The 26,884-nt window shown below is 47.1% G+C and overlaps 1 protein-coding gene across 1 annotated transcript in view; it reads right to left on the bottom strand.

Moving 5' to 3' along the window:
- Nucleotides 1–26,884, bottom strand: part of LRRC51 (leucine rich repeat containing 51) — a 116,795-nt gene that overhangs the window by 54,836 nt on the left and 35,075 nt on the right. Inside the window, exons 2-3 of the mRNA XM_086933774.1 lie at nucleotides 24,222–24,325; nucleotides 2,492–2,697 (exon numbers count right to left, since the gene is read on the bottom strand). Coding sequence (XP_086789900.1) covers nucleotides 2,492–2,697; nucleotides 24,222–24,303 — 288 coding nt within the window. The 5' untranslated portion in view covers nucleotides 24,304–24,325. The remainder of the gene's footprint in view (nucleotides 1–2,491; nucleotides 2,698–24,221; nucleotides 24,326–26,884) is intronic.

The raw sequence follows: 26,884 nt of genomic DNA, 5'->3' as shown, positions 1-26,884 counted from the left end.
GGGATCAGGCCTCAGCAGTCGTCGATGTCGATGATTCTGTTGCAAGTGTGAGCAGCGCTCACGGCGTCGAGAGGGCACGAGGGCGATGCGATCAGCAGCGGTGCAGACACGAGGTCCCTTGGAGCTGGAGCCGAACTCACTACTCACAGGCGTTGCTGCTGGCGTCGATCGGGCCCGGCGGCGAGGAAGCGGGACACTGGAGCCGTTACTCACTATGTCGAGCTAGATTCGGCGGCGTCCGTCGGCGTCGGGATTGCTGGTTCTTTCAGAGGTGCTGGATTCACAGGTTCCAGCAAATAGCACTTTAAGCAGATGAAGTCCTTTAGCCCTGTGACTTCAGCAGAAGACTGGCACTCTTCCAGTCCTTGGAGATTTTCTTAGCAAGCGTGAGAGTACACACACAGTTCCTCTCTCCTGGTTCCTTGGCAAAAATAAAGAAGCACTGCTGGATTCCCCCCAGCAAACAGCACACTGGCAGAAGGGGTAGGCAAGTACTTAGATCAGCAGGCCTCTTGTCCTTGGTTACAGTGTTCCTTATCAGAAGTGATCTGATTTCTTAGTTCAGGGGTCCTTCTCTTATACCCCTTTTCGGCTTTGATCCCTTTGTCCATGCAGGGGAATTTCCCAACATCCTGGGTCTGTTGGGGGTGGAGCCAGGCAGAAGCACCTGGCTTATTCACTGAGCAGGGCTGGGTCCTCAGACGCCCAGCAGGAGGTGGAGCCAGCATTGTCACTGGCAGGAGCAGAGCTATCAGTCGCTTGGCAGGAGGTGGAGCCAGCATTGTATCAGGCAGGGCAGGCTATCAGCAACTACTCACCCCCTACTCTCAACGCAAATGTCCCACTCATCCCACACTGACTCATTCAGACCTCTGGAGCCACCCAGTTCCTGTCACACACACGCAAGACCAGCAGAAACCAGAAATGGTTAGACAAGAAAATAGACACTTTCTAAAAGTGCTATTTTCAAAACCAGAGTCCAAAAACCATCCACACCAACGGATGCGTAATTAAACCCCGAGTTCAGGGATACCAAACTCGACATTGCACCATGCTCCCCGAGCCAACCAGGATCATAGCATTAATAATCCCGGCGGCCCATTCTAACTAATGGAGAGCAGGCTACCTCGCAATAGTGAAGAACGAAGATGGCTGTTGTTCACTATCAGGATATGCCAACTTGGTCAGGCGTGTCCTACCTTATACTTACAACGCACCCTGCCCGTGGGCCTACCATAGGGGTGACTAACATGAGGTTAAGGGAAGGTTTGAGGGACTGGCATGTAGGTATACTTGCGCAGCCCGCGTGACAGTACCAGACTGCACGTGGGTCTCGCAATGACCGACCCGTAGACATTCTTTTACGAGGCCGCTCTTGTGGGTGGCACAACACGTGCTGCAAGCCCACAAGCGGCATTTGGATTTACAAGCCCCGGCACTCCTGGAGCACTAGACTAGGGACGGACAGTAAACCAAATAAGCCAAACATGGAATACAACCGATACATCAATTTAACATCGGGAGCACTTGCGCTGTGGCACTGATCAGCAGTGGCACGGCGCCCAAAGCATTATCCAGCTAAACATCGTAAAACAGTGGAGGCAAACAGAAAAAATGGAGGAGAGACTCAAGCCAATGATGTCAGGTCTAACATATACATTTACCGAATTTGCCATATAATCGATCATCGATCATCTGTCGCATAATCTGCAGATTTTAACAAACAAAAAATATTTGTTTCTACCTCAAATGGTTCAAACATTACTAAGAATGCAGCAACGTGTTGAAGCGCCGTGGACGACCCTTTGCAGAGCTAGACTGGTCACCTTTCTGTGAGGTGCAACCAATGCCCAGGGAGTTTTACCAATTTTAAACATGACAAAATAATCAAGTAATACTATTACAATAGTCCTGCATTATGCAGCACAATTAGCCTTTCTCTTGGTGCATAATTTAATTAACCCCAACATATAATTTGGCCGTCTGGTGCCACATAATTCCACTGGCCCTGGGTAAGACCAATTTCCACATGAATTTCTCATTTCATAAATGTGATAGAGGGGATTACTTGTAATTCTGCATCCTGAATTTACAGAGATGCCTGTAATGCATTGTATGCGGGATCATGAACATTTGGCATATAGCTGGCCCTCCTGGACTTTTATTAGATACCTTTGTTCTACTCTGATTAAAATGTGCAGCTCTCTGATTACAGAGATCTGTGCATTGGATGGCTTAGTCCACAGAGCCATCTTACAGGCATAGCTCATCTTTCTATGGTGTAGCTCTTTTTTTTGCACTTGCCACATTGTTTTCGTTCAATGCTTGTTCTCATTGCATAAGTTTTGAGGAATATTTGATTGAAAGACCTAGAATCAAGAGGCTCTAAGCTGTGATCTCCAGCTCTAAATACATTGACTCTCTTATGGTTATCCAACATGTCCTAAGCTCTCGCGAGCCAAGGAGATCTCCCCTGGTGCTAACAACTTACGGAGTCGATGGTGAGCAGGTCATTGAACGAGAGGTCAATCCAGCGGAGTTGGTAGGGGTCAGCCAAGACCGCCTCAGCCATTTCCTTGAAACCAGTCAGGTCCGTCAGGGTGTTATTACTCAATCGGATCGATTGGGTGATCGCCTTCCCATCAACGGTGTGTTTCAGCAGCTTGGGGCCAATACGGGGATCTTCTACCATCACATCTACAGGGGGCAAAACAGGAAGTGGCAGGGTAAACGATCATTCTAAGTTCTCTTATTTACTCATTTAAAATCCACATTTTTGCATTTCATTTTTCTGTAAGATACATGCAATCGATATGTGATACATTAGAAATGTTATCTTAAGACATAACAGTGTATTTTTAAGAGTCGTTATAATATAACGCAAAGAAAACAGTCCATTCTAGGCGGCATAACAAAAGTCAACAGAATAGTGTTATATTTCTATGCATTTATTTTTGTATGTATCTAAGAAAATACTACTGTGATGGAGGTTCTATGTACCCAGTCATCTAAGAAGGGCCTGCCAAGCACAAGGCTAACCTTCCAAGAAAGGCCACAGTTGGTTGAAAGTATGCAAGGAGAGGACCAAGAAACACTTGCCACTCTTGAAAATTAATAGCCAAGGGACTTAACACCTGGTGTACTACTCCCAGGTCACAAAGCAGTCGCTGTTTTTGCACAGCGATTGGTTTGCCCCCCTAGAATGTTTTTGTTCTGTGATAGGTGCACCGTCCCAGAAACAAAATACCATTTATCACGATTTGGAGAATCCGGTCTCCTTAATGAAGCAGGATTTTCTTTGCCAATCTTACCGAAAGTTGTAAACACATTTGCAAACCGTAAAGTACCTTTGAAGCAATGCGACTTTGGATTTTGCCGTTGCAAAGCCTACAATTTTGCAAATCGCACACTTTGTGACCACAAAATCCTTTCATACACGGATCTTAATTAAGCGTAGCGTTTGACCTTTGTCTCCCCAATTACCATCATGGATTTCTCCTTGAAGCAGGAACAAGTATTATATCTTCACAGAGGGTTTTAAAAAATGGAAGACAAGAGTATTGTGTTTATTTCATAAGAAGATTCCTATGCTTGAGAAAAGGTACAGTTGTTCATTACTGGGAAATAACAATAGACACAAAACTCCAACCTCCTGGGAAGTTTATAGTCTGCCACCAATGACAGTTGGAGGAAAACTGAATAGAATAGTTCAGAGGCAATAACTGTCCTGAATTTGTCGATTTCCTTGAGGATCACAGGTGGGGGAGAAAACTACTGAAACTAGCATGACTTTTTCAATTTCCATGATTGGTAAAATGTTGAGGAGTGTCATCCCTCCACTTGAAGGATAGCACGCGGTCATGGGACATTCAAATCTCAAAATGTTGAACACGTTTTAAATACTTCACTCCAGTCTCTTTCATGAGCAGTACAATATACATTTGTATACTTATTGTAATCATGACTGGTTAAAATCACCACATTCTTCTGCACAACATACAACCGGGTTGCCTCCAAGCTCTATCAAAATAAGAGAAGCCTCTATAACAATTTTTTTTTAAAAGATAAAGAAAAGTGAAGCGTAGAATGCTTGAAATTTATCTCAGCCACTGATAATTACTTGGGGCCGAATTCCAGTTGATCGTTAGGCCAAGCATTTGAGACCTCTTGTATATACTTTAGTATATAAACTTTACTTTAGTGTATATACTTTAGTATATACTTATATGTGTATGTACTTTGTGGGCTCTGGAGATTAGCCCTAGGACTTGTCTGTTTCCACTTAGGGACTTTTTTTCTTTTCAACTGCCTCTATTTAACTGTCTTGATAGAAAACGACCAGCAGAGGTCAGTAAAATACCATAGTTGCTTTCTGCTGAGGGTCTTTCTTATTTTAATTTTTCTGGCAACTGCCTCTATTTAACTTTCTTGATAGAAAACGACCAGCAGAGGTCAGTAAAATAACAGAATTGCTTTAGGATTCTCTAGATTCCAGTCCATTGAAATGGTCTTCCACGAGCACCCGTAGACAATATTTTTTTCAAATCTTGTATTTCCAGTGATTTGACCACCAAAGGCCCTGCTTTTATATTAAAAACAGAGCTTTGAACTATACCATTTCCTGCTGAAAGGCAATATTTCTCTCCATGTGTTCACATACCTGGCGTGTCACAGAATATGGTGCTTACTTTCCCTCCATGTTAAAGAATAGTAGATGTTTCAGCACCCAGGCTGCTGCACAGCTAAATACATATAAGGTCCCAAGGGTGCGACCTATTGCATTGCAAATGCTTGTTTTTTTTGTCCAATACGACACGGGTAGCTTCGAATTCCAGTTCTTCTGGCTGCTTAGTTTTTCCCATCTGGAGGGGAACTGACCCAGCTGTCCTGGTTGGACTATTTCTGTTGGAGAAGGACCAAGGCTGATTTGCAGGTGGCTGGTCTCTGTCACGAGTCAGATACTGAACAAAAACCAATGGTCTGGAATGCAGCCCGTGCCATCACCAGTGGCTAAGATGAATTGAAACATTTCTTCCATCACGCTTTTGTCTGTTGCAGTGAATGCCCAATGTAAAAAAAAAAAAAGAAATATGTTGAGACAAATGTAAATATCCGAAAAAATTCAATTATGGGAGTGTTTCAATGTTAGGGACGGACAACAAAAAACTCCTTCGCCCACCCCCCCATGACAACAATATCAAAAGTGGAAGGAATTTCTGCAAGTAGAGCATATCCTAAACCGCACCAGATTCAATTAAAACATGAAACTGCAAGTCCCAAGCTCCATGAAAATGAAGAGTTTCATAACTCCCGCCTTCTGAGACCTGAGTTCCTTTCAACCATTACGCAGATGGTGGCCAGAGCCATGGCTTTCATTGGTGCAGTGGCCCAGTGAACCCCGATTATGGATTTATTTTGCAGTTCAAACAGCAGCCAGGCGACCAATGTCCTTCCAAGCACTGGGATCCATGACACACAGACTACACCACTGAGGGTGGCCACTCTCCTTGATTGACAGCATGAGCCTTAGAAAGAGTAAAGTCCTGAGTGAATGGATGTCTGCACATGGACCCAGGTACCCTGCTCACATGCCCAAGGGGCATTTAAACAAACATTTGTATAGTTTACAAATTGTGTTTACATCACCCAGATATCAAAAAACACCCATTACACTGTTCCTCATTCATCATAAAACATCATCCATATTTATGATATCCCATGCACCATCATAGTACATAGCTCAAAACATTTACAACAATGAGTCTGCACAGGTTTAGAAGATGAACAAATTCAACAGTTCTTGATCTGCTTGGGTTTTCAATGCATCCAAATATTTTCCCGAACAATGCGTTTCTCCAGGGAACTAAGAATAGGCAATACTGTGTGAGATGCAATAGTGTTGCTGAGGCTGAGCCACTACACACACAGAAACATTCCTGACTTTGAATTCCCTTATATTTCCCTTTCCAAATAAAGTATATTATACAACCATAATCTCAGTTTTAGCAATACCTGTCTTGAAGGCAAATCTGGGGAATCTCTCAAACATGACTCCAATCATTCGGCAAAAACAATACTTTCACGACAAATAAAAGGGCTAAAATATTCTTTCAAATGTATTAACCTTACTTCTGTCTGGCAGTGTCAAATCTGTGGCTGCTGCACCTTTTAACTACTCACCACCTTTAGTAACTCCCAGACCACAGCTGACAAGACATCAATATTCAGAAAAGGATCCCGTGTAATACCTTGCCATACTAACATTCCCTCAAGGCTGAATATCACACTTAAAGTGAATCCATAGAGGAAGAATTTGGAAAGGAAAGACAGAAGTTTCACCAGAAATGGATGCAGACAGCAGTCAGGGTAATGCAGTTTAAACAGCAAAAATGGGGAATGCAGCAGTGTTCTGAGTTCAGGTGGACGCTAAGGTACTAAGAAACAGGAACACTGATAAACACCACAATATATAGAGAGAAATAGATGATTTTTGGAACAAAGATATCAAAGTACAAACAAGTCTAGTCTCTTGGCCCAGAGGGGATCAATGATGAGCTTCAGAACTGTCTGGAGATGGTCAACCTACGCGGGAGAAACCATCCAACCTGTACTATGAAAGAGCAAATCTCACAACCAAAGGGGGTAATCAAGCAAAGAAACTAACCCATAACAGCCCTGCCCAATCCCTAGATACAGTCACACAGGGAGAAAATACCAAAAGTGAAGGACACAAGTCGCATGCAGATGAATGCAGCAGACCAGCCTCACACCCAGCTGGCGGTGCTCGGCATCCACCTATTCCTTGATCGTCTCTCATGGCGACCTGGACGTGGACACTTCATGGCGGCCCTAGGTTCCCCATCCTTGATGAAGCGTGGAATCCCCAAGCCCGGTTTTCCATTTCTGACCAAGATCAATAGCTTAGGAGTGCACTTTCCTACTCCTGCGCCCCTTGTTGCGACATCCTTGAAACAAGACCAAGTTTAATTAGGTCCACAGGTATTATTTTTAATTAGGAAAATGTCATTTGATTGGGAAGCATAACAATAAAATACCTACATCCAAATTGTTGTAGTCCTCTCTCCCAGATCACTCTTTTGCTCCGGACTACTGCGGATGGAATCTGATTATTTGCCAATTGTCGCATTCCTTGCGCGTGTTGGCATTCCACTCTCTCCCTAATCTAATCCCACTGCTACCTTTGGACTGTACACCGACCTGCAGAGCTGCCTGCCAGGGAAGGCTTCTGATGAGGTGTATCCTTCGAAGCCTGGTGAAGGCGGCTGATGGCAGTCTGGTGTTTTGTAAGCTTGCTGCTCACACTTCAGCAGCTGCACTGGAAGCGTTACACAAGACAGACACACTGAACTTTCTCCCATTACTCGTCACCGAGCACCTTGACCACTCGATGCCGCAGCCCGCCTCCTTCTTCAAGGACCCAGTAATCGCTGCTAGAGCAGGAGGGCATGGGCTGTACATACAACCACATGCATGCTTGAAGCCTGTGTGACGTGGGTTTCTCCTCTACATCAGAAATGAAACCTCTCCAAGCTGCCAAACCAGAGCTGGGCACATCAGAATCTGCCCTGATACTTTAATGCAACTGTTTTGATATTGATCTGCAAGGCTGACGTCACTCCCAGAGTTGTCCAGCGGCTCTCTGTCTCAAAGGTAAGCATCTATAGTTTCTTGTTATTATGTTTTGTTATTAACTATGTTATAGTGCACATGCACCCTTGTGGCTATCTAGTAATGTATCCGCATCGGATCCCCTCCTTCTCCCCTCGTTTCTCACATTCCCTCACCTCTCTCCAGCCTTCTCTTTGCCATCATGTACTTCATTCCCTCTTGCGCTCCCTCCTTTCCCGTTTGTCATTCCACCGCAATCTTTCCTGGACTTCTGCCTTCTTCTTCTCCAGGAATCCACTGAGTTTAGAGTCCTCCTCTTTATCGTCCGCTTCCTTCCCACCTCTATTCCTTTTCCCTTTAAAGCTCAGTGCCACCGCTGGCATATACTTTTCTGAATTCTGTCCCCCCACAGGTCTACAGGGGGAAGACCTTTAAATGACTAACAGTGTCTTATAATCACCTTCATTCAGCAATTTCCTGATGGCTCTTTCTAAGAAGGTGATAGGAGCACGCCGCCAAGTTGTTCTGACGTAGAGTGCGCTGCCACCTCCCAGGTTAACTTGCACTTTATCAAGTATGAAATAAATACACTTTATTTGGTATCCCCTCACAGTGGTAGAGTCAGTCTGGTGCAGCTCCAGTCTGCTGGAAGGGTCTCATCACAGGCTGGATCCTGTTTCAGCAGGCAATGATGAGTTATGGGTCTCATTCTCTGGGAGGTGGGTGTTTTTATATCATTGAACTTAGGGTGATTCCGGTGTTTAAGAGCTGGGGCCTAAGTGCTGAAGCATCATCTGAGTCAACAATGGCAAAGTATGTGTTCTAAAGGCCATAACTCTCCTTTCCCTCCCTGCACACGTCTTCCGAAGCAGCTGGAAGGACAGCAGAGATCCAAACTCACACTGGAATCTCAACAAGTCTGTAACGTATTTATTTTCTCATTTGCAAGTATACACAAACATTGGCAAAGCCAATAGGTCTTGCCTTTGAGACCTCATGGCTTGGCCAATGCTTTTAGGTGATACTGTACAGCATCGGGGAAAAACATTCTTTGATGATGCTGGATTGCATCAGCTAAAAAAAGAAAAGTAAAAAAGGCACCATGCATGTGTATGCCTACAAAAGGAAGAGGTGCTATCTTTTTTATTTACCAATCCGAATTGGGTCTGTAAATTCACAAAAATGAAATTGGAGTACAGTGATAGCTCTTTTTTGTAAGGCAGAACAGCCAGCAGGAACTTGGGGAGAAGGGGAGAGCTGCACTCAGAGAAGAGAGCAACATGGGGCAAGGTGGAGAACCACAAGAGAGAGACAAAGATTTGCATAAGCGTAAGAGCAACACAGAGCATGGGCTTGAGTCTGTCAGTTTGGCAGAGGGCGAATCACTGAAAAGAGAGCTGGAAAACACACACACTCTCATTTTGTGCTTAGCCAAAAAGAAAAGAAAGTAATTCCTTATAAGTGAGCATAGGAAGAATACAAGTCAGCCAGTCAAAAGGATGGTAAAGAGGCATGCACCAGAAGAGGGTCAGAAACAAGCTGGGACATGGACAACCACAGAATTAAAATGCAAGCCAATATAATGTACCATAAATCCAACAAAGGGCAAGCGATAGGCAGGCTCTGAGCCCACTTTAACTTGCTGGTGAGCACACAGCTGGTCTGTTGCAACCAGACAGCTTTTGTTGTCTGGTAGGTCAGACTTTTCAAGGACTACTGGGATTCACTCAAACCAGTAGATCAAACACAAACTGAGACAAGAGATGCAGGCAGAACTCTTTATACTGCTTTAAAAAAGGAAGAAGCTGTAAGGTTAGTTTTACACAATAATGCCACCTCAACCAGTACACGTGTACTATATAGTATGGACGTTCTGCCCTGTTCACATGGATTAGGAACCACCCCCTGCAGCTCACAGGCCGAATCAAACAATAGTAGGAGCACTCGTCAACACCACTAGACAGAAGAACACGCGGACAGGAAGAGCAGGTATGAATGCCAGCTAGGTACTGAGACCACTGACCAAGCTTAGACTGACCATCATCTAGCTGGGCAGAGAAACCCAAGTGTTGGAGCTTCATCAGAAGAGCTCCATCAGCAGGGAATGGGCAGTGTACACTGCCAATGTGTTTAATAGTTATTAATATGTTTCATACTCCTTCCTTTTGGAGCTCACCATAGCGCGATCAAAAGGAAAAAGAAGGTCTTTACTTGGACAAAGATTAGGGAGTGTCAAGTGTAAATTGATTATACTTTTTATCCGTTCAACTTATAGCAAAATGTCTTTCCAGTAATCCCTAAGGAAAAAAAGACACTAATAAAAAGGACAAAAAGTATGTTTTATCTTCAGAAATTACCAGTCAGGAAGGCTCTTGGTTCTGTAAAGGCTCTCAGACTGCCTTGCATTAAAAATCGAAACAGTGAGTAATAGATCCTGAGATAGATTGTCTCCACCATCAAATGCTACGTTACCAGCTTTCGGATAGCGTGTATCTACCATAGGTATGGTTTCATCGTGTACTCGGAATCTGGATACACTTTTTTGTAGCAGGATTCTAATTGATTGGAATCAAGCACATCTCTTGATTTTTAACCTCGAAATTCACAAGCCACCTGTACCCCTGACGTGCTTGTTTTTTTTAATTTAAAAGTCATTTCCAGAATCGACTTTTGGGGCCAGATGTACAACCATTGAAATTTGCGACTCACAAATTGCGACAAATAGCGAGTCACAATTCGCAAGTCGCAAAATCCAATGTACAACAGTGTCTGAGACACTGTTTGCGATTCCCAATGGGGTCCCAAATTGCATGCCTCATGCATATTAATGAGGCTGTCGCAATTTGCGACTCCATTGGGAATGACAGGCACTCCCAGGGATGGTGGCCTGCTGGGGTCAGCAGACCTCCATGTCTGGGACTGCTTTTAACACCTTGGCTGCGCCGCCGATTTTGCGCAAGTGCGGCACTTCCGCAAAACGGGCAGGGCTGTGTCGGCCATTGGCCGATGGAAGCACGGAAGGGGTTAAATAAAGCAGTTTTTTCAAATTAAATGCAGCCCGTGTTCTTTAAAGGAAAACAGGATGTATTTAAAAAATAATTGTACATTCATTCACAAAGGGGAATGGGTCCCGTGGGACCCCTACCCATTTGCGCGTGCTTTACCACCCTTCTGAGAAGGGTGTTAAACTGTGAGTGTTTTGTGACCGCATTTGCGGTCGCAAAACATTCTTACATAGGTGTCACTATTAGGAAGAAAAGCCCTTGGCATGCGCCTTCCAAATAGCAAGTCGTTAACCCTATTTTGCGAGTCGCTAGGTGATTAGTGGATCGCAAAATACGGTTAGTACATTGGCCTGACATTTTTTTGTGGTCGCAAAGTGGCTGGAATCCCCTTTGCGACTGCAAAATTTGGTTGTACGTCTGGCCCTTGGTACTTTCTTTCGAACAGTCATGAAAAAGGTACTGTAAAAAACACATAACTGACCACAATGTCAACAGGAAACCATTTATGGAACAAAAGTGATGATTGTTGACAAGGGACACCATTTCACGAGGACCATTGAGAATTTCAACACATTACATGAGGATAGCACACAAAATGTCTGAATACCACTGACCCACCCAGAGTCAACTCTACCCACAAAGGTAATCCTGGTCTGATGTTTCAAATGGATCCTTCCAATGTGAATTCCTCTTAAAGAAGTCAAGCCTCCATAGAGGATGATCCTTAACATATTGGAAAAAAACGGTAAGACCATTTTGTAGCAAGCTTTTCTTTTCAGTGTTTTTTTTATTAAAGCTTTAAAAACATAACGGCATCAGGCATGTCACACATTAAAGGTCGTAAAACAAGAAGGTATGCTACAGGTCCATGTGATCCACAAGAAAGCTTATTGTCATCAGGTCCACTTCACCTAAGAATGTGGTTCAGGGCCTATAGGTGGGGGAAACACCGGGGCTCACCTTGAGCCCACAGACAACCTACAAATGATGGTTTTGCTGATGAGATCCATTGGTGACGTGGCCTTCCCTCGGGACCTGTGAAGCTAAATTGACAGCCCAAACAGCCCGGGTCAACTGCAGTAAAGGGGGGGAGACCGAGACAGGTGGAGGGAGATTCCAATGAACAGGCAGCATGAAAGGATGACCGCCAGGCTGGACGTCAGGCCTGATACCGGGGCTTCTGTTACAGAGCTTTCATCATCTCCCCGCTTGGACAAATCAACCCAACCTCACAGCAGTGGTATAATGCCCCGAGTCTCCCATATGTCACAGATAGGCTGAATGGGGTCCCATCAAATGACTGGGGGTCCCCCTGGAGAGGAGGTGGGCCCTCCTGTGCGCAGGGGCCTTGGTTACGTTCCTGCCTCACAGTGAATGTGACAGACTGAGGGGCCCTTGAGGTCAAGATAGAGAACATGGAAGTCAACGTGAAGGAAGCTGAGAAGAGGGTGGAATATACGGATAGTATGGCAACACAAGGTGGACGCTTGGAGGAACCACAGAGTCAAAAAATGTGACTTGTGAAACCTACTGATTCTGGGATGGTCGACAAAGGATGCATCCTAGAACCCCACAAAACAGTTTTTGCATTCCTGGTGTGGGAAGGGAACCTAGACGTATGTGAGAGACTCATGTATGTTGTGGGGGGAAAGTAGGCAGGCCAGAAAGAGACTAAGGGCTGGAAATAGGGAACCAGGTACCGTAGTGACTGCACTCCTGGAGGAAAGCATGCAGGAGACAGTTCCAAAGGTGGATACCATAAATATGGAGGTATTTTTTTCAAGGACTTCAGCGTATTCTGGGACATTCCCGTTCTTCACAACTGCCGTCATATGAGGGATGGCTTGCGGAGATGTACAAGACTGTGTCCTACAAAAAGGCCATTTACAATTTAATGGACAAAGCAGATATTTTTCTTTTCACATGGTCCTCCTTTTTGCAGGATTACCCCCCCCCCTATTTCGCCATGACTCTTGATTCTACCTCATCACCGTCAATGCACCCGCCCCTTCCAACGGCATTACAACACTTGGGCTTTGCCTGAACGGCCCATCTGCCTGTCCTGTCTTCCCTGCTTTGTAGTTCCGTCTTCCCGCCCTTCTTTTCTTTCTGCCCACTCCTTTTTCTCCCTTTCTTATATCTTACCATTGTTTGGTATTGGTGCATGTGTCACAATCAACATTGGTATCACTATATGTGTTCATGCTGGACTTGCATGTCACTGTATTTGCTGTTATTTTAAGGTACTTAATTTATGCCAATAATTGGTACACAAAAAAGAAAGGAGAAAATAAATGAAAGATGTGCCGGGACTGCTGATACTAGGGGGGCATATCTGCTTCATCTACTCTGCATAGACAGGGGGAAGTACTGTGCTTTGTGGATTCTGAAAGATGATAATCAATGGGGAGGTAGTAAGGGACTCGAAATGAAAGCAGCTGAACAGCAGTCTCATATATGGGGAGGATTTCTGAATAGTTTGTGATATCGACCTGCAGGGGGGTCCTGTTAGTGTTTCGTAAGTCCCAAAACTGGGGAGTGCTTAAAGGAGAATTATAGTCCAAAGCGGTCGGTGTTCTTATATACTTACCTTTTTGCATGTCTCACCCCCCGTCTGTAATTAATTTAGGAGGCATTGTTCCCTGGAGGGTCATATGGTGATTATGAAGGCAAGAGACAGGCATTCTTTATAGAAAAATGTCATAATGTACCAACATGTAGAGGCATAACAGGGATAGGATAGGAACCCAGTGCTTGGAAACTCTATATTCTGTAGTAGGGGATCTCTGTGTATGGTCATAATCTAGTGAATAGTCCCGCCCATGTGCGTGGACCCCGGAACAATCAAAAATAATCTCTTAAAGTGTCGAAAAATGCAGAACTGCACAGACACTTAAGAGAGAATTAAAGACAGATAATGCAGCCTATAAAACAGGCTACACTGTCCAGTACTTCAACTAGAAATTCCACCAAAAAAATCCACAAACAGCAAAGCCTGTCCAGATTTCCCTTGCTTCACAGCAAAACCTCTCTGGAATGATAGGGAGGAAGACCTGGACAGACAAGCCCCATAGGCTGCCATTATGTGGCTCAGAACAGGATACTGTGCCTTTAAGAGAACTTTCCAGAACTTCACAGTATCCCAGAATGCACTGCAGGTCCCTTTTACTTTCAGTTCTTTTTTCCGGCTCCTGCAAGCAGGACCCTGGAGCATTGAGCTCTCCCTTTTCACAGGTTTATTGGTGATTTTTTCACGTCACTTTTTTGTCAAGTTTAGTGCTTTCTAAGTACTTTGGGGCCTTTCTTCTTGTTGTTTGCACTCTTTTGATGTCAAATATGCCTGCATTATTTGACAAATTCCCGGAGTGCTCCAGGAAGAAGGCCAAATCAGATCCCCATGAGGTGTGTATCCTCTGCCTTCCCTCTTCCCATGTCCCAGAGAAGTGTGTGATTTGTCAGGGCTTCTCTGGCAGGACCCTGAAGGACAGAAAGAAGATCAGGCTTCAGGGCCTTGAGGAAAGAAGGCTGAAGGCTCAAGGAGGGTCTGGAGGGGCTTCCTCTGCCCGTGCTGAGACCTCTGGGGGGCTCCCCAGGGGCAGGAAGACCAGCAAGCGTCACCATTCTCCGTCTGGGTCAATTGCACCAACTACGACGTCGAGAGGGATGACTACAGTCTGTTCCCCGTCTCCCCAGGGCTCTGGGTCGAAGCGACGTCGACGCCGAATGAACTGAACAGACCGCCGTCGTAGTTTCCTGTGAAGATTTCGTCATCGTCGGAGTCGACGTCGAGTGATCGACGTCGACAGGCCCGGCGTCGGCGCTCGCCGTCGAGGCGACACCGCCGTTGGCGAAAAGGAGAAGATCGTCGTTGAGGGGATCCTCGTCGTCGAAGAGAAGTTCACCGTCGAGGCGTATATCGCCGTCGAGGCGAAGAAGGTCGCCGTCGAGGCGCAGAAGGTCGCCGTCGAGGCACAGAAAGTCGCCGTTGAGGCGAAGGAGGTCGCCGTCGAGGTGAACGAGGTCGACGTCGAGGCGAAGGCATTCGCCGTCGAGGGGTAAGCGGTCGACGTCAAGGAAAGGACGCTCGCCGTTCTGCGACGCCGAAGAGACGGAGAAGGAGATCTGGCGCCATGGGAGGTTCTCCTACGTCCCAGGCTGGAATAGAAGGCGGATCACCGGGTTCGGTGTACTCCATGGTGTATACTCCGTCACAGAGGCTGGTTACACCCCCGCCTCCACTACAGAGGGGACTCCCTCCGAGGGACCCTACTCCTCCTCCTCTACCACCACTGCCTCACACTATGCCTCGACCTCAGCTACCAGCAGACAAGCCACCTTCGGTTCCTCCGAGGTTGGTCTCGCTGCCCAGGCTTCCGACCCCTCCCAAGGGGACCCCTTAGCCGAAGGTCCCGGCCAAGCAGATGTCGCCCGCCCCGGTGGAACCGGCGGATCGACCGAAGCCGAGGAAGTCACGATCACGCTCCGGACGGAGAGGAGGATCGAGGAGTCGACGTAGATCCTCCACCAGGTCAAGACGTTGCCATAGGAGGCGTGGATCTAGGTCCCGCACGGACTCCTCCGGGTCCAGGACCAGGACCTATTCTCCGACCTTGTCTCCGGTGGACGACATCAGCACGTTCCAGGATGTTCTCCGGAGGGGGGCGGCAAAATTGGGAATTACGGTGACGGCTCCAACACCTACGACGCCCGTGATATTTGAGACGCTTCACAAGAAGCATTTGTCTCGCCCTCTACTGCCACTAGTGCCCGGTTTGGTAGAACCTGTGGAGGAGCTGTTCCTCACGCCAGCGGTGGTGAAGGCCACTCCCTCCCGACTTCTGAAGAAGTACAGGGCCCCGGATTCAGACCCGGCTTTCCTGCAGATAGACCCGGTATCTGACTCTGTTATAGTGACGGCGGCCAGGAAGTTACATTCTACCTCCCCGTCCTCAACCGTACCGCCAGATAAGGAGAGCCGATGGATCGACTCAGCTGGTAGGAAAGCTTGTGGGACTGCATCCACGGCCATGAAGGCGTCCAGCGATGCGGCGTTGCTAGGGCGGTATGACCGTGCCCTGTGGGAATCCCTACAACAATTCACGGAACTCCTGCCACGAGACAAGAGGGAGGACTTCCAGGAGATACTCAAAGAGGGGATACTGGTTTCAAATCAGGTCATCAGCGCGGCTGTGGATGTCTCTCTTTTGGCTGCCCATGGGTACTGTCATGGGATCAACCAGCGGCGCCATGCTTGGCTCAGGGTCACGTCACTCAAGCCGGAGGCCCAGCAACGGGTGGCAAATCTGCCCTTCTCGGGGGAAAACCCTGTTCGGGAAGCATGCCGATGATGAAATGGCCCGCATAAAGGCGGAGGCAGATACCCTGACGGCTGTGGGCTTGGAGAAGCCCAAAGAAAAGAAATCCAACCGTCCGTTCCAGAGACGGTTCGGTGCACAGGGAAGAGGACGAGGGCAATCTTCGGGACAGCAGCAACAACAACAGCAGCAGTTCCAGAGACCCTTCCAGAAGCGCCAGAAGGGTAGAGGGGGACAGCAGTCCTCTACAGCGGACAAGGGCCCGGCCGGGTCTCGACCCTGAGCGGTTACTTCCCCTTCATCCGTTACGCTCTCCAGTGGGGGGAAGCGTTACATTTTTTCTGGCAGAGTGGAGAAAAACTACTCAGGACAAGTGGGTGCTGAATATTGTTTGCAATGGATACAGTCTTCGGTTCACCAGCCCGCCTCCATCAATTCCTCCGGTCAGCTCGCAGTTTCAACTGCGCGAGCTCCAGGCGGAGGCCGATATCCTGTTAAGGAAAAGGGCGATAGAAGGCGTACCTCTGTCTCAAAGAGGAAGAGGTCTGTACTCCCGGTTCTTCCTGGTTCGCAAGAAGGATAAGAACAAGTTCAGGCCCATTCTGGAATTTCGACAGGCAAACAAGTGGATTCGCAGAGAAATGTTTGCATGCTGTCGTTGCATCAGATTTATCCTCAGTTGCAACAGGGAGACTGGCTATGTGCAATAGACCTACAAGATGTGTACTTCCATGTGCCCATTGCACACAAACACAGGAAGTTCCTGCGATTTCAAGTCGGCACCAACCATTATCAGTACACAGTGCTGCCATTCGGGCTGAAGTCTGCGCCCAGGACATTCTCGAAGTGCATGGCAGTGGTAGCGGCACACCTGCGGAAGAACAAGGTGTTTGTCTGCCCGTACCTGGTTGATCAAGCCTCCTCCTTCTCTGAAGCTCAACCACACTTCCAGAAGAAGTGCGTTCTATTGAACAAGCTGGGGTTGCACATCAACATGTCCAAGTCTGTCCCGACTCCGGTCCAGTGCATTCAGTACTTGGGAGCCACCATCAATACGCTGTCAGCAAGCGTGTTTCCTTCGGAGGAGCGAAGGTTATCTCTCCTTCGAAAGGCTCAGGCTCTTATGACCACTCCATCTACAACAGTGAGGACGGTGTCTTCTCTACTGGGATTGATGGCCTCTTGTATCTTCCTAACGCCAAACACACGACTGCACATGAGACCGCTGCAGGAGTGCTTGGAGGACCAATGGGACTAGAGGAGAGGATCTTGGGACGACAAGATACGACTGTCTCTGAATGCTCCTCAGTCTCTGAAGTGGTGGTGTTCAACAGAGAATCTCCTCAGAGGGGTTCCCTTCCACAAGGACATTCCCACTCAGACTATTGTGACGGATGCGTCTCTCCAGGGCTGGGGAGCGCATTCCGGAGACTTACAGATTCAAGGAACGTGGTCCCCGACGGAGTCCACGTATCACATCAACCTCCTGGAACTCAGAGCTGTTCACTTGGCACTGAAGGTCTTTCATCCGTCCTTCCAGACCAACTCTCTGCTTGTACAGTCGGACAATACGACCACGATGTATTACCTCAACAAGCAGGGGGGCTCGAGATCACGCACTCTGTCGCAGGAGGCGCAGGCGATCTGGCGATGGCTTCTGGCCAGAGGACTGACGATAACGGCTACCCATCTACCAGGTGTGCAGAATGTTCAGGCGGACGCAGTGAGCAGACTGATTCAGGAAAACCACGAATGGGTCATAAACGACGAAGTACTAGGAGAAGTCTTCGCAAGGTGGGGGAGTCCAGACATAGATCTGTTCGCCACCGCCGAAAACAGCAAATGCCGAGACTTCGCCTCCAGGTACTACCAGCAGGGGACGCTGGGGAATGCTCTATGGATCGACTGGTCGAACAGCTTTCTGTACGCTTTTCCACCCATTCCCCTGATTCCGGCAGTGCTCATCAAGCTGTCCCAGTCCAGGGAGCGGATGATCCTGATTGCACCGGAATGGCCCAGGCAGTGGTGGTTCACGGACCTGCTTCACCAGTCTCTCCTTCCTCACATACGGTTGCCGTGCCGGCCGGACCTTCTCACGAAGTTCGGGGGGCTGATGTTGCACCCCAACCTCTCGTCTTTGAGTTTGGCAGCATGGCTCCTGAGATAGTGCAGTATGGCCATTTGAATCTACCCGAAGATTGTATGGACATATTGAAGGAGGCTAAGCGACCTTCCACTCGGACTTCCTATGCTTACAAGTGGAAGAGGTTCTGTATCTGGTGCAAGTCCAAGAACTATGACCCGACGACGTGCAAGGAAGACGTCATCCTTCCTTACGTTCTGTATTTGGCGCAGTCTGGCCTTAATGTTCATTCCATTAAGGTTCATCTCGCTGCATTGACTGCCTACAGGAAATGCCCTTCACAGACTTCCTTCTTCCAGATCCCTGTGATCAAAGACTTTTTGGAAGGCTTGAAGAAAGTATTCCCTCCTGTCAGGCTTCCTTCGATTTCTTGGGAATTGAATGTGGTGCTGTCCAGGTTGATGAAGGAGCCTTTTGAACTCATTCATAAGGCTTCGTTGCAGCACCTGTCCTGGAAGGCGGCGTTCCTCGTGGCCATTACATCGGCCCGCAGGGTGAGCGAAATTCAGGCGTTGTGTTGCCAAGAACCTTATACTATATTTCATGCTGCTAAGGTTGTTATGCGTACTCACCCTAAATTTCTTCCCAAGGTTATTTCTGATTTTCATGTCAACCAGACTATAACTTTGCCTACGTTTTTTCAGAATCCTTCATTTCCAGCGGAAAAGTCTTTGAATTCCCTGGATGTTAGGAGGGTGTTGAAATTTTATCTGGATAAGACCAAAGATATTCGTAGGTCAGACCAATTGTTTATCAATTATGGATCAGTCAGGACGGGTCTTGCTACCTCTAAACAGTCCATCTCTAGGTGGATTGTGTCCTGCATACAACTGTGTTACCAAAAGGCTAATAAGACCTTAGGGGTAAACCTAAGGCTCATTCCACCAGGGGCAAAGCTGCCACGACGGCTTTACTCCGTAATGTTCCAATTGCAGAAATCTGCAAGGCGGCCACTTGGAAGTCGGTCAATAGCTTTGCTAAGCATTACTCTGATGCCAGGGCAGACGCTCAGGTTGGACAGGCTTTGCTGCGAAATCTGTTCGCACAATAGTGGTGTTATTTCTCGTTTCTCCACCGCCGCTTTGGTGTGGGGATGGGCTTGCCATTCTATTCACTAGATTATGACTGTACACAGAGATACCCTACTACAGAAGGAGTAGTTTCTGTACTGTAACTCCAGTTCTGTAGTAGGGGTATCTCTGTTATAGTCATAAGCGCCCGCCCTCCTCCCCGGTGGAGAGAGATATTCATGTAAGGAATGCTACAGGTCTGGCGTGTTTCGCCTTCAAAAAGAACTGAAAGTAAAAGGGACCTGCAGTGCATTCTGGGATACTGTGAAGTTCTGGAAAGTTCTCTTAAAGGCACAGTATCCTGTTCTGAGCCACATAATGGCAGCCTATGGGGCTTGTCTGTCCAGGTCTTCCTCTCTATAATTCCAGAGGGGTTTTGCTGTGAAGCAAGGGAAATCTGGACAGGCTTTGCTGTTTGTGGATTTTTTTGGTGGAATTTCTAGTTGAAGTACTGGCCAGTGTAGCCTGTTTTATAGGCTGCATTATCTGTCTTTAATTCTCTCTTAAGTGTCTGTGCAGTTCTGCATTTTTCGACACTTTAAGAGATTATTTTTGATTGCTCCGGGGTCCACGCACATGGGCAGGACTATTCACTAGATTATGACTATAACAGAGATACCCCTACTACAGAACTGGAGTTACAGGACAGAAACTACTCCTTCCACAAGAAGGAAGATTCAGAGTGAAGATGTATGTATGCTAGACACTTCAGGACATCCATGAAACCTGGTTATTCGTGGCATCGCCCATGGAGATAAGAGGCCATTTGCACCCACCTCCTCTCCCTCCATCCTAGCTAAAGCACCTAGGGTTCATGCCTGAGAAATTCGAGTACTAAATAAAAACAGAATCTAACATTTGGTTAACGTGCCTAACAGAAGTAGCAGGCTACATGACTGGCTTTTAAGCATGAGCGAATTTTGCGGATCTCGCGTTCGCGAATTTTGCGGATTTGCGGATTCGCAATCCGCAAAATCCGCAAATTCCCGCGAATTTGCGGATTTTTTTTTTTTGTGTTCGCCCGTGTTTCTGCCAGTTCGCGAGGGTTTTTACAATTTCGCAATTTGCGAACTTACCTGTCGGGTCGCAAGTTTTGCGAACTTGTTGTTTCTACGTGTCCAGCCTGTTTGGGACACTCTTCTTCATCACTGCCACTCTCTGTCACCACTGCCACTCTCTGACTACTCATGCCACCCTCTGGCCCACCCATGCCACCCTCTGTTTCATCACCACACCCTCTGGTTGTCCAGTGTACATTATTTTCGGCAAAGCAAAGCACACCTTCCCTGCCTCAAGTGACCTGAATTAATTTGGGGCTGATTAATGTGTCACAGAATATTTTTTTAGCTGGCACCTGCTTCCTTAGTGCGCCCTGATTAGTGATCTTTTGCACTTGCTAAGTGCTTTCATTGTTGCAAAATTAGTTACAACACCTGCCCTGCCCCAACTGACAATAATGAATTAGGGGCTGATTAATGGATTTTAACTTCCAGCCTGGCTCCTGCTTGTCTCCCTTAGCTGTAATTCAGGACCTTTGTGGCATATGTGTAACTATTCTGAGGTTCAGAGCAGGGTCACATAATAGTTTCAACTGGCAACTGAACTCTGGAGGGGCCCCTCAGGAAGCACTACAGGAAATGGCTACTAATGATGAGCCTGAACTTTTGAACCTGGTAAGTAGTTACTTTCAGTTTTGCTAAGATCGTATTTCTGCAATTTTGCACTTATTCGCGGGGCGCGAACTCACGCGAACAGTGCGAGCAGTGCGAGCAAAATCCGCTGCTCGCGGATTTGCGGATTTTGCGGGAGATTCGCGAATCTCGCGGATTGCGGATTTCCCGAAAATCCGCAAAATCCGCGAGCGGAACGGATTTTCCGCCCATGCCTACTGGCTTTATTTTAGATTAAAATTGTAGATCTATTGGCTCGCCATCTGACTGATAAAGCTTGCACTGAGGGCCTCTCAGTGAGAGTACCTTAAATAGTTCTGATACAGATAAAACAGTTTCTCAGAGGCATCAGCACGACCTATGACTGATCCAGTGGAGACTGGCACAGATCGGGGGTGGGAGGGCAAGGGAGGTTGGTCGAGGGGGTAAAGGAAACAAACGTACATCCTCGCCGCGTCTTGCCTCTCTCTCCACTGCTGTCTCCGGAACAGAACACACAGGAAGCACCCAGGCTCACATGAGCCAATCACAATGCTGCAATGCAGCGTTATGATTGGTATGAGCATCATGGTTTGTCGCTCGGACTGGGACTGGGGGCCTGGGCATGTTCTCCACTCGAGAACATTCATGCGCACTTTAGAGACTGCAAACCCCTCCTCCCCTCCCCTGCTCTGTCAGCAGAGCAGTGCCGCATCACCCGCAAAACAGCAGCAATAAGAAAAAATAAAATGAGAATAACTTAGTTATTATGATTTTCTGTTTCCTTTAGTTACACTGCTTAAAAGCAGTGGGGCGAAGCTCCTCCGCCTTTGCGGAGGGGCCTCCATTGGATTGATCTGACCCATCCAAAGTGGCCTCTCAGAGACGAAACAGACGTTTGACTTTTTCTACCCCTATACATCACATCTGTGCCTGGTATGACCGACTCTCAGTGACCTAAGCATGGGGTTGACCTAGACCACCAGCTTTTCAGAAGGTGGGCCAAAACGTCATCTCGTTCATACTCACAAGCTCCAGCCTGTGTTATCCGTAACTGTAGTGCACGTGAAAACTAGAATAATATTGCAGATATTAAGAATTCTGGTTTTAGGATCTAGGAAATTGGGTGCATTCTTTTTCACTGTGACTTTGGATGTAGGTTGTTTTGGAAGAGAAATGTCTGGCTTCAGTGTATTATATTAAAGTGACCTTTACTGTAGATTATAGAGACTTAGAAAACACAGATGGAACTAGTCAAAGAAAAGCTGTGCACGTTTTGATTTCAGGTTTCATTAGCACACAGCCTAATGAAGTGAGGTTTGATCACAAAAGCTCACTAATAAATGTGATTTTGTTAAGCTAATTAAAGGTATTGGTTAATTACTATCAAAATATAATTGCTTTTTGTATTGCACTTGGATAGCATGGTACACAAAACCTGTACTGGTTCTCAACCTTTTGACTTCTAGGGACCCCCACTTAATCATTACTGGAACCCGGGGACCCCGGCGTAAACATTGCTGATGATTTGAACCACAAAACAATACACAAAAAATGCAAAAAAAAATAATCCATCAAAGAAATGCACAAATGATCACACATTTTATTTAATTCTCAAACAAATAAATAAAAAAATCAACATTTGAATAGGAAGGTTGGAGGTTTTCTAAATTTAATCGAGACCACCCATTGTCCATACTATATTCTGTTTGATGCACCTGCATTGCTCTCACAAATCAATCTGAGGATACTAATTTAATATTTAACCTCCAATTTCAAATTCCTACACATTTACAGTAAGTTTTAAAAAAAATTCTTGAATATTTAGCTTATTTATTTATGTACACTTTATTAATCTGTTAATATTATTTAATTTCATTTTCTAAGTAGTCATAGACCCCCTGCCCTCTATTAGACCTCCTCCTCGGATTCCCTCACTACCACCCTGCAAAAGTGCCCCTCATCTCTCCACAGCCCCTCATTTAAATACCTTTCACTTGTTTTAAACCACTGGCATAGGCTGGGTTTAACTAATCCACTCAGTTATCCACATAAAATACAGTGAGTCAAAACTGCTCCTAGGCAAAACTCGAATCTATCTCCCTCCAACATGAACATTAATCACAAGGGTTATCATGACATTTTAATTGCTTCTTGGAACCTAGATGAAAAGGGAAATCTGCAGCAGCTGCTTTTAAATCCCACCTTATTTCTAAACTCAGCGCAACCCCCCCCCACCCACGCCGCCCCCTCCTTTGGCAGTGCCCCCCCACCCATGTAGGTCAGCGCCCAGTGCGGCCACACCGGTCGCACTGCCTTAAAGCCGCCCCTGGATCCACTCCTGAAGGGGGCTGCCATCCATCCACTAACTAGAAACTGTCCAGGAGGGCGAGATCCCACCTTCAGAATGTGGGTAGCAGGTATAGGTGATGGGAGGCGGGAGTGGTCCATTCGCATCATGCTAATTTCTCATTTTAATTGCAGCACCTGTCCCTTTAATAGGGGGGGGGTCGCAAACACAGCAGTTTGCGACCCCCCCCCTCCTTTCTTCCCCCCCCCCCCCCCCCCCCACCCCCCGACGGGGGCCTGCAGTCCCTTGCCAGCCTCCATTACTGCATTCAGTGGAACTCTTGGTGGGAATCCAGACCCAATCCTATTTATATGGCAGGGTTTCTGTGAATCCTACTGAACAATGGTGCAGAGAGTTTGACGTGGGCCCGTTGCAAGGAAAGAAGCGGGCTCCCTGGGCTGTGTTTGAACTGTGAAGTACAGCAACAATCAGGGTTCAGTGGGCCCCTCTGGGCCCCGGTGCTGTCGCGCCTGCTGCACCCAAGGAAGCCTCATCTCTGCCACTGAGTGTCCATTGTGTGCTGCAACATGTTTGTGGAAAATAAGGCGGGCCACCGGGCAGAAACAGCCACTGCTGAGGCAGGCTCAAGGTGTCGGTCTCTTAATTTAAAATGAGCCCTCCCTCGCTGACAAGATATGGGAGACCTATGGCAAGTGTCCAAATCAGAGGCATTTGCAAATGACTTGTGTTATATTTGTCCACCCTGCACATCTGTGTAATGCTTCCTTGAGAGCTGGTTGCCAGGTTTGTTCCCTGAACAGGCTTTCCTGCCCACAAACTCTGACCAATGAGATTTAGGAGTGAAGAGGTGGGCACACACACAATCAACAGAACAGCATTGAAAACGTATGAAATGCAGCCCTTTTGTGCGCCTGTCTTTTCACATCAGTGCATTTTATATTAGAAAATCAGGGCCATAGACAGGCTCATCTCACTGACCCTTCACTGCAGGGCACTGCCAGTCTCACTGACACACACACTGCACAGTCTTAGAGGCTCGTGCTAACCACTACATCCCAGCACAGAAAGAACAGAGCCCACAAAGAAGACAGAGTGGTACCTTCCATGGTGTTGATGCCTTTGAAGGAATAATCCACAGGGGGCGCCAGCAGGCCTTCTTGTGCAGACGCCGCGTGACTCATCTTTGGACGGGTCTACAGTAACCTAAAAATAACACACTGCTTACTGGTCTCGTGGTAATAATGTACATTGTCATACCGTAGATGCCACTTACGTCTGCAGAATTTCTTTGTACAGGAAATAAGCACAAATAAGTCACAAATCACCTTGACACCTGAATAAGAATGGCCAAGACTGTGAAAAAACAGATAGAAGGACGTCCATAGCCAAAACATCGATTCAAAGATAGATATGCCAACATCTCGACTTTGCATTAATAGCTCTCTAGAAAAATCTAACATTGTGACATGCTCCTTATCCCATTATCGAGCTTTGCAAGGGCAAGAGAACTAAAACAATGCATGAATCAATAAGTAATGCCCTGGCTACTTACCGGTAATCTTCAAAACCCGTTGTCCTTATTGTCGCAGTGATTACAAAGTAAGGTGTTGTCACCTTGGAAACAGGAGTGGCCGGCATTACTCGGGGGTGGGGGTCATCGCAGAGCTGTCGCAGGAAAATAAAATTACGCTTACTTTTCTACAGGATCCCGTGTCTTCTCAGCTCTCCTACCTCCAACAGGAACAGGAAGCAGGCGGCTAGGCTCCCTCCCCAATGCTGCAATGGAATCGCTGTGATTGGTTGGGACGGTGCCCAGCCAGGGGCTAGTGGGGTGGGCATGTTCTCCATGCAGGCTGGTAGCAGAGCGCGCATGACTGGTTTGGGAGGCCCGAGAGGGCAGACCAGTCTTTGCGCACTCAGGAGTGGGCAAACCACTTCTCCCCTGCCCTGCTCAAAGAGCAGAGCAGTCCTGCCGACCCGCAATGCGCAAAGCTAGCATAAAATGGTAATAACTAAAAGTTATTACCATTTTATGTTTTGGCTTTCTTGCACTGCGAGACAGCAGTAGGGCGACGCTCCTCCCCCCTAGTGGAGGAGCTGCCTCTGCTTGGGACAGGAGCAAATACCAGCAGGATCTTTGATGGCTAGCCCCACCCACCCAACCAAGGTGTCAATAAGGGGGCCTGCACTCCTGGCTCCTCCTACATAAATCCAAGCCATTGTGCGTCTGATGTAATGACTGTGACAAGGATGAGATGGACTAAAGGCAATGAAAATTACCGGTAAGTAACCGGGGTATTGCATACATTCCTTGTGCCAGCCATTACAAAGTGAGGAGGAATACCCAGAAGTGAATCACGGTATTTATGCAACATGAAATGAAATTAAATGAAAATGCGTTTTATAAAGCGCAAATTAGTTGCCCGGAGGCGTCCAAGCGCTGAGATTGCGAGGTGTACTAACCAGCAGGGCGAGTGACGTGAAAATGAAAGAAGACCTATTTATTAAACAAAAAAGTTTTCAGATGCTTCCTGAAGGAGGTCAAATCTGGATTGGACCTTAGTTGGAGGGGTAGGCTGTTCCACAGTTTAGCCACATTGAGGGTAAAAGAATGGCCTCCTGATCTGGCCCGGTTAACTTTGGGCACGATGGCAAGGAACGCACTGGCGGAACGTAACTCTCTGCTGGGGAGGTAAGGGGTGATTAAAGGGCGATTGATCAATGGGCCAGTTGCCCAGAATGACTGATGGGCAATACAGAGGGACTTGAAACTAATCCTTTCCCTGACGGGGAGCCAATGCAATTTAATTAATCCAGGTTTACTAGAAGACCTACGAGGAATTTGGAGTAGGGTGCAGACTGCACAATTTTGAAACACTTGCAATTTCCGCAATGTGAAATCAGGGGCTCCAAGATACAGTGCATTTTCGAAGTCCAACCTAGAGTGGATCAATCCCTGTACAACAATTTGTTTAGCTTGAAATGGTAGCAGGGGCAGAATCCTCCTCAACATTCTGATAAAGCAAAAACAGGTGGCAGACAACTTGACAGCTTGGTAGTCTAGCGTTAGAGATCTATCCAGCCAGATGCCCAAGCTCTTAATGGCATCCTTTGGGACTGGGCTGGGGACCTAGGCAGGCTGGCCAGATAGAGCCCAGCGAGGAAGGGGCCGAGCGTCCCAGCATCATGACCTCTGTCTTGTCCCCATTGAGTTTGAGACAGGAGAGGGTCATCCAGCTGTTCACTTCGCTCAGGCAACCAGCCAGATCTACCGTGGCCGCCGGGCCCTCAGCTTGCGTCAAAGAGACCCCCAACTGGGTATCGTCCGCGTAGGTAACAATCTTAATACCATACGGATGGACGATACCCGCCAGCGGTCTCATATAGACGTTAAACAACGTCGGACTGAGCGAGGAGCCCTGTGGGACTCCACAGCCCAGTGGTCTGCTAGTGGAGATGGCGTTTTTCTCAAAAACCTGGAAAGTTCTATTGGTCAGGAATGACCTGAGCCATTTCAGCGCTCCCCCTTGAATCCCGATGTCATGGAGACGCTGCAATAAGATTTCATGATTCACAGTGTCAAAAGCGGCACTCAGATCGAGGAGGTGACTGCCACTGATCCTCCCCGATCCAAGATGCCTCTTGTTTTCTCCACAACTGACAACAAGGCCGATTCTGTCCCATGTTTGGGGCGAAAACCGGTTTGTGAGGGGTCAAGCAGTTTATTATTTTCTAGAATATTAGTCAGAAGATTGTTGATAT

The sequence above is a fragment of the Lissotriton vulgaris genome, chromosome 8, assembly GCF_964263255.1.
Source record: "Lissotriton vulgaris chromosome 8, aLisVul1.2, whole genome shotgun sequence".
Taxonomy (NCBI): domain Eukaryota; kingdom Metazoa; phylum Chordata; class Amphibia; order Caudata; family Salamandridae; genus Lissotriton; species Lissotriton vulgaris.
This window is presented reverse-complemented; position numbering and strand designations above follow the sequence as displayed.